The sequence below is a fragment of the Gymnogyps californianus genome, chromosome 1, assembly GCF_018139145.2.
Source record: "Gymnogyps californianus isolate 813 chromosome 1, ASM1813914v2, whole genome shotgun sequence".
NCBI lineage: Eukaryota > Metazoa > Chordata > Aves > Accipitriformes > Cathartidae > Gymnogyps > Gymnogyps californianus.
In genome coordinates this window covers 22,032,621-22,047,791 of record NC_059471.1, presented here as the reverse complement: position 1 = coordinate 22,047,791, position 15,171 = coordinate 22,032,621, and the positions used below count along the sequence as shown (strand labels likewise).

The following is a 15,171-nucleotide window of genomic DNA, read 5'->3' as shown; positions in this document are numbered from 1 at the left end:
GGTACCTAAGCAAACTCTCTATAAAGGAAAAGATTGCTGTATTTCATTTGCACTTTCCTTCATCTCTCAGACTGCTCTTAAGTCACCTCAATATTTGTACCACTTCAGAAACTGGAAGTTGCATAAAGACAGCACAGCATTTTGAAGCATCTGTTCTGAAAAAACAAACAGCAAACAGGGCTAAAGCACTGGTCTACATGTCAGAAAACCATAATTTCATTGGGTAACTTCTATTTTTGGTACATTTTTATTCAGTAGTCAAATCTGTGAAATTATTTGGTTTACATGGAGGAAACAACATATTTGCTGCTTTAAAAAAAACTGTTACGATGAGAAGCTTTTTAAGTCACAAATTTGCCTAACAGTCACAAACATACTACCGTAGCAGCTACAGGTTCACAGATGATGTTTTCTTATTTAATAGCCCTTAATGGATTTATCTTTCATGAATTTATCCAGTCACTGAACAACTGTTTCCTATCTTCTCGATGACACTCAGGATTTTAGAGACTCTCCCTGTCCCTCGCTCTCACTGACAGAAGAGTCCTTGTCTATGGGAACAACTTAAGTTTTCATACAGGCACTGCTCCACATTTCTGAGTATCCTTGTTGGCCCTCCTTAGGTCTATTATACCCTGCCTGGGATGAAGGGATTAGAAGTGCCGACAATACTGAAAATAGGATTTACAGCAACAATGACACTGTGTTTTATAATCCACTCCATTGCTAGTAAGTCCTGTGATTCTCTCTGCTTTTTAGCAATTACTTGCACTGAGCTGGCACTTTCACAAAACTGTCATTATAAACTCCAAAATCTTTTTCTTAAATAATAAATTCAGAGACTACCATTGTGTGAGTAAAGAAAGGCCCATTTTCCCATACGCATCACTTCACATCAGTATGATATATTATTGGAGAAGAACTTTGTGATAGAGGGCCAAGCCTTCACAATCAGTCCTTACCTTCACTATCCCAAGTAATGCTCACTCATCAGCAAAGCTGCTTCCCAACTATTATAAGTTATTTCCAAACAAAACTTTTGAGCAGCACAGATTCCTGAGAGATACCACTAATGACCTCTCACCATTACTTTACATCTCTAACTAGCTTCTCTATCCAGAGAAGGACCATCCTTAAGTTCAGCTTAAGTCTTTGATAGGGGACTTCACAGAAAGCCTTTTGGAAATCTGGATAGATTACATCAACTATGTTGCCTTAACCCGTATGTTAACTCCATCAAAGGATTTAAATAGACTTAGGAGGTGTTGAATGTGTTTTGTAAGGCTGTTGTCTCTTCACCTCAGCACTGTCCATATGTCCACTATCTCTGCTCTTGGTTCAGTTTACTAGTCAGTGGTTTCCACTCTTCCAAAAAGTCCTTTTAAAAACTGATCTCACCACTGCCCCTTTCCAGTCTTCCATGACGGGGACAATTTAAAGGATTGGATTATACTTTCTGGTTAGCAATTTGCTTATTTCATTCTTGAACTCCTTCAGATGTGCAAACACACCTCCTCTTGACAACTGACTGCTCTTCACTTCAGTTTGTTCAGATAGCCCCTTCCCCAAACACTGCAATTTGAGACAGATCCCCCAATGCATTAAGTTCTTTCACAATGCACAGACAAAACCAAAGCTTTTCTCTTGCTGTCATTTCATCTTCTCTAAACACTCCTTTTACAGGTCAGTGGTGCCCTGGTTCTACAGATAGCATTGTGCTACTGATGCATCGGAAAAGAGAGAGAAAAAGGAAGATTAATTTCATGTCCTTCTCAAGTAGTTTCTCAAGGTAGGGGGAGCTTGTGTGTGGGTTTTTGAGGACTTATATGAGGGGAGAGGTTGCCGGGAGGCTCTCTCACTACAGTTTTACACTTAGCTGACCACCACTTACCTTCTATTTCTATATTCATGATTCATAGAAGCCTTAATTTTTCAAAGAACATATCCTCACTCTCAAGGGCTTCCTTTATTCTACTATTTCACCATGTCAGGTTTTTTTAATTGATGGTTTTACAGTGTGTCTTGATGAGTGATACATACTCACTAAGAGCTCAGTGAAGCTTCAAAAATGGTTCCCAAGCAGCTTGCAACATTTCACCTTCTTAGCTCTCTTTTAGCTTTAAGAAGCCATCTCCTCCTGTCACCACTCCCCTTTTTTTCTTTTTTAACTAAAGTTAAGTGGTACTTCAGGTAGATTTCTTAACCTTGTATAGATTCAGCATCCCTTCAGGAGCAAAGAACAAACCACGTTTGTCACAGACAGCCCTCAGTAGTAACAGTTTGAATCTGCTCTTTCATCCTATTGTAGGCCAAGTCCCAAGTCGATTCTCCCGTTGTGGGTGCCCTGACTAGCTGTTTCAGTAAGTAGCTACTCACTGTCCTGAAGTTTTGTCTTGGCATCCCTCCCTGACAGAGCATCCACCTAAATGAAATGAGGCTAACTAGCCATTCATTGCTGTATTTTCGGCTTTGTAGCCTCTCTGATCTCACACAGCATAGGCAAACTAGGCAGGCCGATGGAAATGCAGTCCTAACGCTATTTTTCCCCCTTACGTGTGCCTGGAATTCTACCCATAGAGCTTTCAGTGTTGCAATAGCTACTCTTTTTGAGTCTTTCGGTACCTGACACTCATCTGGCAGAGTCATATAAGCTTCCCGTTGAGCTTTTATAAAATTGAACTAACATAACAGTGAATGGCACTGTTAGCACATTTACTTGTGACGGGTTGTTTTGTTCAACCCTGCTTAAACAGGATTGACATTCACCCAAAAAGAAAAGCGAGAGTTTGAATGCCAAGCAGTTCAAGTACAAAAAGTTAGATAAGACTCAAATTACACTCGGGGACAAATTTGCTGCCTTGCTGTCTTGAAGTCCACCCAGATAGAGCTTGCTCCAGTTGCTTTTGTTATGCTCCATACCTTGCACAGTAGTTCTGAGAGAACAACAGAGCTGATGAAACCTGACTTTCCAAGGCTTCATTGTGGGATTATCCAGTGTCTGAAAGCAAACTGTAACTGAAAGTACACCTGGAGCTAGGGCTCCCCCTCACAGGGTAAGGCCATGCCTCTCCCAGAAAACACATCTTGGCCAGAAACACAAGGTGGAATCAGAGGTTTGCTGCAATTCAGACCCTTTTGTATTCCAAGTTCTCAGCCGCACGTATTATTCACACAGACAGTAATGAATTGAGTCTTCTTTTTTAGTGCAACTCTCAAGTGTCCTTTATTCAAATGTCAACATCTTGTATGCAAGGTGTTACAAGCACACAGCACGGAGCTTTCCCAGAAAAACAGGCAGATTGTTCAGTGACCTTTAGTTGTGTTCTTCCCTGTTGGCAAAATGTGCATTTTTTTCAAGACTAATTTTAATTTTGGATGTTTAGGCTATCATCTGTAGTTGAGAAAATCACTATGTTCTCTCGAACATTTTGTCCTTTAAAGAAAATATCTACAGCTTTAATCCTGGCTTATAGTTCTTTTCCTGCAAATTCTAAACTGACCTCACAATATGTTTTGCCGTACTACCATTTAACACTCAAGGTAGTTAAGACGCAGTTGAATAGAAACTGTTGCCTAAACAGCAGTATCTTTTTGCTCAAGTATTGCATATAATTTTACAAGGACTCTTTGGCATCCCGATCTTCATTTGCTTAGGTCAGTCTTCCACTACGATATGCAAAACATGCAATAGGGCAACATCAGTAAAATTCTCCATAAAAAAGCAGAATATTAATTAAACTGTCTATCTAGTACCTTTCCTATATAAGCTACTAAGGACTTCATATGTTTCTGTACAAAATTCAGTGTATTTATTCAAATAGCTATTTCTCAAATGGGAAGCCTACAATATACAGAAGTTTGCAACTAGTTCACAAGTGGCCTTGTACCCAACAAAAAATTGTAGCTATGAATAAAGCTATGCTGTAATCCCAAATGTGCTATTATGGGGGCTTGACAAGGTCTCAGAAACCATTTGTTGAGCCTCAGAGGAGACAAGAGAGAACAGCAGGCTAGCCAGCCAGAACACAAAACCCTCCTGAATGGTTATCAGCCTGCACGTAGCAGTAACACGCAGCATTACTTGCCAAGCTCACAAAGAAAGGGGGGGGGGGGGGGGAGCGGAGAGGAGCATGAGAGTTAGAGCTTTGGCTGGATGAAGCCTGAAACTTTATTCCCATCCATTCACGTATGACGGGCTTCTCTACTCTAAACTCAAGACTGCTCTACAGGGGAAGGATACCAGAAAGAAAGAAAGCCTGTTATTAGCAGTAAAGTTAAGTATCTTGATGGTCCTGCCTCAGCTTCATTACCATACTTGAACAAACTTAGATAAATTTTGTCTGTATTGAACCTTGAAGAGCATTTCCAAGACTTAAATTAACAGAGGAGGGTGAATTGATTACCATCATCTACATAAAGTCACAATCCAGAATTCTAAGTATTTTATAATATTACAAAACAAACTGATGGCTTACTTTGTTAATACTTTAAAGAAGCATAAAAGAGACAGCCAATTATATATTGATTAAACATAATCTTCATAGGCTTACTCTGTTTCAAAATGAGAATTTTGAATGAGATTTGACGTCCCTTTAGCATTGGCCCTTTTGTCATATTTCGAATGTTTAAGATCTGGCAGTTCCTGTTCCCCCAACACATGCCCAGAAAGTACAACATTTTTACCTCAAATCATGTTAGCTGATCAAATCTAAGATTCTTCACGGCAGCAGAGTGGCAGAAGACATGCAGATTATTACTTTTGCACAATATGTTATTTACCTCATCCTAGGAGACAGCCCTAGCTGCAAGTATACTTCCAATCTGAATTTGCATTTAGACAGTGGATAATTCCACAATAAAGCAAAGAGCCTTGGGGAGGAGAAAAAAAAAAAACAAACAGGTTTCATAAATGCCATTACTCACACAACTACTGTGCAAGCTACAGAAAGTTGCAACCGGAACTACTGCAGCCTGTGTGACTAAGACAGCAAGGCTGCAAGTCCATCTTCAAATTTCCAGTACCTCAAAAGCAGCTAGTACCTCAGATCTCTTTATACAAGGACTCCGTACAGCCACAGAATTCTTCGGGTTTTAACAGTTTCAGAAATACAGAGGTTATCAGTATGTGTAGCTAAAAAATTAATACTCTTTTTTTTTCCTTATGGTTAAGACATTTCTGATGTTTTTGCAGAAATATTTGAAAGCTGTGTTTTCCACAGAAGTTATCACATGCAGAGACCATGAGCAATATTGTTTAAAATCAGCAAAAAGGTTAAGGAATACATCCAGATACAACCCACTACAGGTTATTCTTTTAGAATCTGCAAAGGCCAGCAAAGGTCCTGCAGAAGCATGAAAGGCGTTAGAGCCTCATCACACTCACCCGTAAAAGCAAAGGAGACACCACCACCCCCCTTTTTTTTGTTGTTTAAAAAAACCCCAAACTTTATCAGATATGAGGAAACACTTTCTCAAAACCTGCTTTCAACCTGTTCACTAAAGAACTGCTACTGCACAGCAAATTACCTGCACTGTGTGTACTTACCACATCCTTACTTACCTACCTAAACTTTTGTTCTCTAAGTACTTTTTTTTCAAATGCACAAAATTAACAAATTAGATACATCCTTTAATGCTACTATTTTATTCCTGCTCTCAGACATAAGGGACTCCTTCCAGGCCAGGTCTAGGGTTTTTCCATAATTTCTATCAGGATTCTCAAAACCCAGTGCTGGAAACAAGAGCTACAAGATCTGTCCTCCTGGTGCAGGAGACCTCCAGGATCCAGTTTCCTGACTCACCTCTCCCTCCCTACTCATTCGCCGAGACAGAAACCCGATGCTACTCTACACTGATCACTGATTTCAGCCTCAGGAAAGTTTCCAACTCCATCGTTTTTCTCCCTGTCTCCAGACTGTTTGTTAGCACAAAGAAGAATCCACTGTCATAGTCTGCACCTTGTCTAGCTGTACAAACAGGTGCCTTCCCATGCAGATACTATGCCCAAGCTCTTGAGCTCCTGAACCCTGCAGAGCCTCCCAGCCCACCTCCACCTCTTCTCTCACCTTCCCCTGAAGAACAGTTTAGCTCCAGGTTCATCTCCTCTTCCTTCACAACGCACAGCCCATAGCATCCACCGCTTTTTTCAGTGAGCCCAACAACCGCACATATTCTGCACTGCTGTCCCAGAAGCAGACAGCGCAGTACATTGTTTCTAGCATGCGACTAGACATCTTGGTATCTATGGATAGCTCATGTTTGTCTTTCACCTCCACCACTTACTTCTAGGGCATAATGTCACCCCCAAGTCCACTCTTCTGGGCACCACTGATGACTGTATGCAGCCTTCATGTGGGTGGGCAAGGAAATGGAGCAGTCTCTTCTGCCCTGAAGTTCCCTCTGAATTTTTCAGAAATTTGTGGACATAAACAGGATACAAAACCCCACAGGAATCATTCTCCAAGGTGACTGAAAAATGCAACACAATAGTTCCTAGCATATTGCAGCACTCTATCAAAAAAGCTCCTGCTTCCTGAAAAGTATATGCATAGGAGCCCATTTTTAGCACATACAAGAGGGGACAACTAAATCAAAACAAACCCAAGTACCAACTCTCCCCTACAATTTGCTTTCAGTCTTGACATTCTGCAGTCATTGATGTTTACCAGCCATTTCCATTTTATTCTTTTCATATTCAGCTACGTATTAGCTTAATGTGTGCAAAAACTAGGATGGCATTAGGCTTGCCACTGCAAATAGGGAGTTCTTATGTATGTAGGAGTCTAGAGGGAAAAGGACTATTTGGGAAACTTCAACTGTCTGTCTCTAACCAATGCCACTTTTGTTTCAAAAATTTTAACCATTTTTACACTCTGCAAACAGAAGACACTACCAGACCATTCAGTTATTTGTGACCCTCCCTCCACCCACCCCCAATCAGCATACTCTATATGAGCACCACTGTAACAAATAACTATCACACTAGTGCTGCTTCCCAGGCAGCATGAAAGGAAGCTACAGAAGTCCACCTATCACTCATATTACAGACTCTTGGAGGAAAATTCAGATTAACATCACACTTTGGAATGAAAGGATTATCCTCTGGAATTAAGAACCAGAGCCAAACTTGAAAGACAGGCTGTACGGCAAAAATATAGACATGGCAAACATTTTACTCTAAGACAAAAAAACCAGTACACCAGGCAAATGGTAAAGACTGAAGATTGCACTCATTTTGTCAGCACAGAACAAAGGAGATCCTATGAAGCACATAAGGTGTCTCCTTTTGGGGCTGGAGCCCAGCATTTCTGCTAAACAAAAAAGATACTGGTTGCCAATTTTTAGGACCAATACTCATGATACTGCTTTCCAATTCTCACTAAACTAATTTTATGTTTAAATCCAAATAAAAGAAGACAAAAGGAGGCTATATCCTTCTGGAACTGGAGCTGCACCTAACAGTGTTAACCACAGCAGAGGTGGGAAGACACAGTCCACGCCAGCAGCCTGTGCACTGCCTCACATGCTTGGTTCATCTAACTATAACGGCCCAGTCTCCATCCCACATAATCACAACTCCACAGTGATAAGGGTCCACAGTAGAAAGAAAGAATCCTGTTCCCAAGAAAGCTGTTAGAGAAAAAAAAAAAAAAAGGCTTGTTTAGAAGATGCTGCTACCCAGACATTTGCAACTGATGTCCTGCTTATCATCGTGCTACCCGTCTACGGAAAATTATTTTGGTGGAAGACGGAAGCATCTCGGTATTAACTGGCTATTCAGAATGACTGGCTTCTATCACTGTTTCAGGCACACCAATGAATGACTTAAAAGTCAGTAAGCTCAATAAAGAGCCAGATTTTTATAACCATTTTGATATTTATAACGGCACAACAATCACCTTTTAATGCCAGAATGGACACATCTGGGCTGCAACTTGGAGGTCTTGTGAAGTGCCTATCACCACGTTGGCTGTTGTTGCATACTGCTGGAGTACAACCTTGCCACACACAAATCCCAGCCACTGTACCTTCGTTATGTTTCCACTGTAGTTTCCAAATTTCAGCATAACTGTAAGTCTGTTCTTAAGAAACAAGAGATTTTTCAGTTTCTACTACAGCAGTCTGCAAATTACAGCTCTTCAGATTCCAATAGTAATAACGGACATCTCCGTTGTTTTGTGTTTCTTTGTTTTTTTTTTAAAAAAACTCTAAAAAGACTTTAAAACAGCAGAATCAAAGAATACCCAAGAGCTAGAGTGAACATACTACCTCACCATCATTTGGTCAAAAGCAGCATTCTCTGATGACATGCACCTTCTCTATAATCAGCACCCTCAAAAACTATCCCCTATTCCCTCATGAGAAATCAAGCACAGCAGTACATGCCCCCATTATTTACATATATTATTCTAATTTATAAATCCAGAATAAATATAGATACAGATCTTTGGTGTTTTGCAACACTATTCTCACACCCTCCTCTGCAGTTGTCGAAGGCTTCAGGTAGGAATGAAACACTAACTCACCTTTGCTGCAGGCTATGAAAACAAATCAACACATCTGTGACAAGATAACAAAAGATCACACCAAATAAAGTTGAAGGGCCACAGAAAGCCTCACTCAACTGCATGACCTTAAAAACCTATAAAGCTTGGAGCCATCTAACCCGGTGAGAAGGGAAGGAAGCAGATCGGAAGACAGTTGTATGAGTGGTTTACCAGAAAAATTAAAGAGCACAAGACTTCATGCAATACAGCATGCATACCTCATTATGTAGATATAGTTTAATTAGGAACTTTCTAACTACTATGGTAATGGATCCAAAAGAGACTCAGGGCATATATTTTAAGAAGATACCACCACATAGTACATGCGTAAATAAAGTCTGCGGCATTTAGAAATTCCACGCTATTGTTGACAGGAGTCAGAAGCCAAAGGCTTGCACGCTGACTCCGCAGCTCTCACCGCCTGCCTGTAATCTGCACCAACTGCTTCAGTTCAAAACAGTTAAAATCAACACACATGAACATTCAGCCAAAAAAAAAAAACCAAAAACAAAAACCCTCATGTCTATTAAACTGAGAGAACACAAGAGTTGTTTGGCAGTTTATAGTGAAAACTAACAGCATGAACTTCATGATACAACGCCTGCAAAGGCTCGATACAGAACTAATCAAGAAGCTGTAAGTCCAGACCTGGTGTTTCACTTCTTGCCAAGTAAAATTTCTCACTGGACTCGTTACCTCTATTTGTGGCACTCTCAAACTCAATGTACCTCTCACTAAAAATCATTTTGATACAAATATTGACAAAATAAGTGATCTATGATCTGACGTAACTCAATCAACACATACCTATAAACACAGACAAACCGGAACTAATCTGGTATCAAGCTTATAAAGGGCCAAGTATTTAAAAAAAAAAAAATCCTAAAGTAAACAAAGGTGAGCTCTTCAGCATGCACTGCAGAGCTTGGCCTGATCTCTAACAGAGCAGCCTAACTCCTAGAGCAGAAGAGCATTCAACTTGTTACAACACCTAGTCAAAAGTGACAGTTTTTGATAGCATTACAGAACAGACACTAAGCTCTTGACTTATCTTTTTCCTTTGACAACAGGTTATGCAGTTTATCCACGTTGCATTAAAATATTTCCTTATTGTTTACGAAAAAAATTCAATGTCCCCCTCTTCAAATACTGTGAAACAAGAATAGCACCAGCATCTCATACATTACCCAAACCATTCATTATTTTATCTAACTTAAACACATTCTGCCTTCTCTTTTTTCCCCACAGGAAATACTCCCGATCTCTTCAGTTTCTCTTTATACAAAAGTTTTTGAGAGAGAATCATAATCATTTGTGCAATATCCTTTTAACCAGTAAGTAGAAACTATGACATATCATATTAGAGATTAAGCAAACCAGTAGTTTACTGGACATCCACTAGTTTTCCACCATTCTGTTTCTTATACAACTCATACAGACACTCAAGGAAAAAAAGTGGATATAGATTTCATTGTTTGAAGCATGCAAGGAAAAGTCCAGCACATAAATGTATTTTCATCATTTCAATTACAATGTGTAAGTATGTCCAAATGAAAGAATCTGTCCCTCCACCTACAGCAATACTTCCAACACAGAACTATAATAGCTGCAATAAAAAAAAAACTCCAACTGCACTTGTGTTTGGGACCTACATCACCTCTTGCAGCTCCTGAGAGTGACTAGGAGAGCACTAGCTTGCTTACTGTTGGTTCCCCACCAACACAGTCTCACCACGTAACTCTCTTTCTGAGAGATTAAGAAAAGCTTCCAGTAAAGCACCTGAGGATTGTTACTATATTTCAAGATCTTCAATTATATCATTTTTTGCTGTTGTAATTAAAAAGTTAGGTATTGCCTAACAGTGACATTCAATAGTTTCTTATTCTCATCCAAACCACATCCAATAAACAGGAAAAATGAATATTTGGAAACACTCCAAATTGCCACTGAAACAGACAGCCTTGCTCCACAGAATAGGCTTCTCTCTCAGATTTCCAACTGTAGCTGTATCATAAAAACAGAAGGGAGAGGAGAGTGAACAAAAGAAAGCAGTGCAAGATCAATCCCATTAAAACTAGGTACCACTTCGGCATTAGCACACAACCAGCGCATGCTGCCAGCTCCAGGAGAGCGTGTACCTGGTGTGCTGCACCAGCCAGGCTTGCACAAGCAGCCCCTAGTGTCCCGCCACCTCAGGCTGCCGGTACCTGGCACTCGGTTCCTAGTGAGCTTTGAAGGAGTCTGATCCAGTCAATTAAAAAAGAGAATTTTTTTAAAAATCAAATCTGTATGTTAGTCCAACAAACTAAAAACTGCTGGCATATTTTCCAAGTCCAGCAAAAGTCAAATAGGTAGGTTTAATATCTGGGTTGAGCAACATTCCTGATGGAGCACCCAAATGGCACGCAAAGCAGCTTTTCTGCAGGAAATAACTGACATTTTCTGGACCAAAAAAAAAGTAAACTATCCCACCACCACTAGAGACAAGGAACAGTTTCTTTATCTGAAGACTGATGTTCAACATGCCATGCCTGCATTCCCTTCCCAGTGTCCGCCATTAGAATCAATTGCCTTCTTGTACACCTTTGTGCTATAAAAATAAACCCCATCAATTCACACAGAGTTTGTTCTAAACAGGTTTTAAAGCCCACTACAGGTACTGCACTGATGAAAAAAAGAAAGCACCATTCAATAAAGCCAGGAAGATTCTTTTCAACCACAGAGACCACAAACTTAAAAATAAGAGGGATTAAAATAAAAACTTGAGAACGGAATGCAATTTTGCTGCAGGCAACGCACCAGGTAGAGCTCAGCTACCATGCCTGACATTGTTACTCAGCTGATTTGATGTTCAGCTGGGTCAAGTTTGGCAGCAAATACATAAGAAACCTCCATGGAGCCGTACCCAGTGATCCTCTAAGACAGACCAGTCAAGACCCCAAGCCTCACCTCATGGCAAAGGGCACCGCAGGGCTGGACTGGCTTTTTTGTGGGAGCAGGGCATGAAATCCAGATCACACCCTCAGTGAGGCACTAAAGCACATACTACAGAACATCTCTTTCACTCACTAGAAGGATTCTCACTCCATCAAGATTCCTATAAGACTGTCCTCCAAAATGTTCCTGTGTAGTCTTAATGGCATACAATTAACTTCCTACAATTAGGACACGCAGCTGCTATCCAGTTTTGAATTGCCATACTGCACCTCAGAGGCAGCTGTAAAAGCAATCAAAAAAAAAAAGGTGAAGACTGCAGTCATACTAAAGACACTAGCTCCTACTATTCTTAAACTGGATTTTTATTACTGAGGGCTTTTGAACATACATTTGCACAAACTGAATTATTAAATTTTAGTTCTTTTCTGTGTTCCTTGTATTCATTAAACATCCATATGTACAAGATGTCATTTAAGAAAAAGCTGCCCCAATATTTTTAACAAAATATTTGCAGTCCTGCAGCGCATTCTTCAAAGTACTCTAAAAATCATGACATATATTAATAGACTTAAAAGATTTGTGCTATTTAAAATAAGAATTAGAATCATGTAACAACGTTGGCTTTAAACTTATAAGTTCAAGGGGAAAAAAAAGAAAATTAACTAAAAGATAGCAAACAATTTCGTATGTAAAGAAAGTTTGAGCTGTATAAATACTACAAACAACTCAAAAATCAGGTTATTCATCCATCAGTATGTACCATTTGGGGAATACTGAAACAATGTAAGAATATTTATTTCAATATTTACATAAAACAATATACAAACATTGAACTCTGTTTCATACACTCCCCACTGCAAGATATAATATTCATCCATACATTACCATAGCTTCAGGAAAATGAAATGTTATTACACATTTGCTTTTGCAATTTAATTGGATTCCTTTGGATAAAGGGATGTAAATGGAACCTTTAACTTCAATCCTAATTCCATCCATATAATTTAAGATCACATATGTACAAGTACACTATAAGCTACGAAAGCATCTACGGATGTTTCTACTTTACATATTTCAGTGATTGTCCAAGGGCAATTACACAGCATATTTAAAAGAGAAAGTTCTCAGAAATCTGGAAGGGAAATGGGAGGTACTAGGGAAAAGGAAGGGAAAGGAGGCACTAAACGAACAATAAGGCAAAAAGAAGGACACAATATACACTGCTCACCTTTCCCCCCCCCCCCCCAAACTCTAATCAAATATGATATCTTGATTCCCCCCTCACCAAGAGGGGAGAGGATTTAAAATTGTATATGCTCAAGAACCAAGAGGAAATTCTATTTTAAAGCCACCTTTGAGTAACTATCCATTTTTAAAGCACACAATTCCATTTTTCTGAAATTTCTCAAAATGACACTACCACCAGCAGCTCTAAACACACTCTCCCAAACACCATCAAGCAGACTGATGATTTCACCAAAAATATGTTTGAATAGATGCTTCACCAGTGTCACATGCTGAATTCCCTACACGCTGCTGCAGTCCAACATGCTGAACAGCTGCACAGAGCCTGATGTGAACATTAGAAATGTAGTCATATCTTTCAGTACCTCAATCTATTTTTCATATTGCAAGTCTCTATTGGCGCTGAAACCAGGGCTGGCTGTACTAGCAAAGTTAGTACCTGCATGTGGGGAGACTTGAGGCAATAGCTTATCACACTCACAACAGTTTATTCCCCTTCCCCTCCCAGAAAAAAAAGAATTCAGGCAAGATAAGAATTCCTCCTATGAACAGTTGGTAGGATCCAAATGTAAAATTTGAGAAGAAAAGTAGTTAGCTGACTCATACCCGCAAACAAAATTCACGCTGAAGTAACTGTGCCACAATTCACATCAGCATGTTTAAAACACAGACAAGATAAGGTGTGACCAGTCCCATTACAACTGTTCTGTAGGTAATGGCTAAAGCATTTCTAGAATTAAAGCTTATGTAAACAGAACCAGATCATGTTTCAGCCATAACTGACCACAGCCTGCTTTAAAAGTTTTTTATTTATCAAATGTAAAAATAACGCCCAGACTTTTAAAATAGGTGTTATTTGAACGGCAACATACAGAGCACCACGGTGAGGAGACTGCAAGAGAAAGAATGGATGTAATTTAAAATTTAGGACCTGTTACGAGAACAACCCGCGCCTCTCCTGCTTCTTCTGCTCCCTACTTCCTATTGTTCTGCTGTTCAGCAAGTGATGCCATGTCATGGACGAAGGAAACCTAAATGACAGTTTGCTAGATCTTTCTTTAAAACATTTATGCAAAGAAACTCATTTACTCAGGTCTGTATCAAGAACTGGTCACACATAAAGCTCTTTTACGGCATTCTAAAGCCCCGAAAGGACCAGCAGACTTCAGCTCCTGAAGCAGCCAGCAAGAATATCCAAAATGGTGACTACAAGTAATAAATCAGACAAAAAAGCAGTATAAAAAAAAAAAAAATCAAACCCCGTTCCACGAAGCTGATGGTCAGGCTGAACATCATAAGTGGCTACTCACTTATTCAAAATGAAAACCCGTTAAGCGTTTTCCTCAACTACGTAATTTTTCTCCAAAACCTACCCGTACTGAAACCAGACTCCAGCATGACGCTGAGGGGACTGGAACGTTCAGATTAAAATCCGCTCCGAGTGACCTACAGGGACCCAAGCACACTCCGGACGGCAAAACGCGAGGTTTAGCCGGGCGGCAGCAGAAGCCGCGGCACCGAGAGCGGAGATAAGGCAGGGCCGGAGAAAGGGCGGCATTAACGCGGGGGGGGGGGGGGGACGGGGGACACACACAGGGCCGTGGGGCAGGAGGCGGTGGGCACCGGGCAGGGCGGCCGAGGCAGGCAGCGGGGACGGCGGGCCAGGAAGGACCGGGGGGAGGAGGGCGCAGACGGGGCCGGGGACCGTGGGGGCGCGGAGAGCCCGCGGCGGGGGCCGGGGGGGGGGGGCCCCGCTCCTCACTCACCCGTCCTTCCGCTTGGCTTTGTAGACGTGCCCGTAGGTGCCCCTGCCCACCTTGCAGCCCTCGTACTCGAAGAGGTCCTCCACCCGCTCGCGCTCCCCGGTCAGCTTCACCTTGAAGTCATAGTCCATCTTCAGCGCCCGCCGCGCCGCCCCGAGCCGCGCCGCGCCGAGACGCCCCCGACAGCCGCGCACCTCGCCGCGCCCCGCCCCGCCGCGACCGGGCGGCAGCAGCAGCAGGAGGAGGAGGAGACCCCCGAGCCGCCCCGCGGACCATCCAGGGGCGGGCGGGCGGCGGCGGGGCTGCTCCCTTCCCTCCCGAGCCCCGTCCTCCGGCTGCTCCCTCCCCGCCCCGCCAGCTAGCGGCACAACAGCCGGTCTCCCGGGCGGAATACGGCGGCCGCGCCTGGCCGCACTGCCGCAAAGAAACGTCGCAAACCGCGGACACCTCCCCGGCCCCGGGCGCGGCGGGCAGCGCACCACGTGGAAGGCGGCGGGCCGCGACCTCCGCCAGAACCCCGCCCCCCGCCCGTCCCGGCATGCCCTGGGGGGGCTGCAGCACGCTGGGAGATGTAGTACAGACTGGAGGGAGGAGCGGGCAGCGCGCGCCGCGATGCATGCCGGGAGTTGTAGTCTTGTCCGCCCGAGGCACGCTGGGAGGTGTGGTCTTCGGCCGGCGAG

At 42.1% G+C, this 15,171-nt stretch overlaps 1 protein-coding gene across 5 annotated transcripts in view; it reads right to left on the bottom strand.

The window, feature by feature from the left end:
• Nucleotides 1–14,647, bottom strand: part of CDK8 (cyclin dependent kinase 8) — an 86,029-nt gene extending 71,382 nt beyond the window's left edge. For 4 of the 5 annotated variants that reach the window (XM_050911062.1, XM_050911068.1, XM_050911073.1 and 1 more), the window contains exon 1: nt 14,495–14,647. In XM_050911062.1, coding sequence (XP_050767019.1) covers nt 14,495–14,622 — 128 coding nt within the window. In that variant the 5' untranslated portion in view covers nt 14,623–14,647. Of the gene's footprint in view, nt 1–14,101; nt 14,128–14,494 lie in introns of those variants that run through there. The other variant, XM_050911077.1, reaches the window with a different exon arrangement.
• Nucleotides 14,648–15,171: the final 524 nt, after the last annotated feature.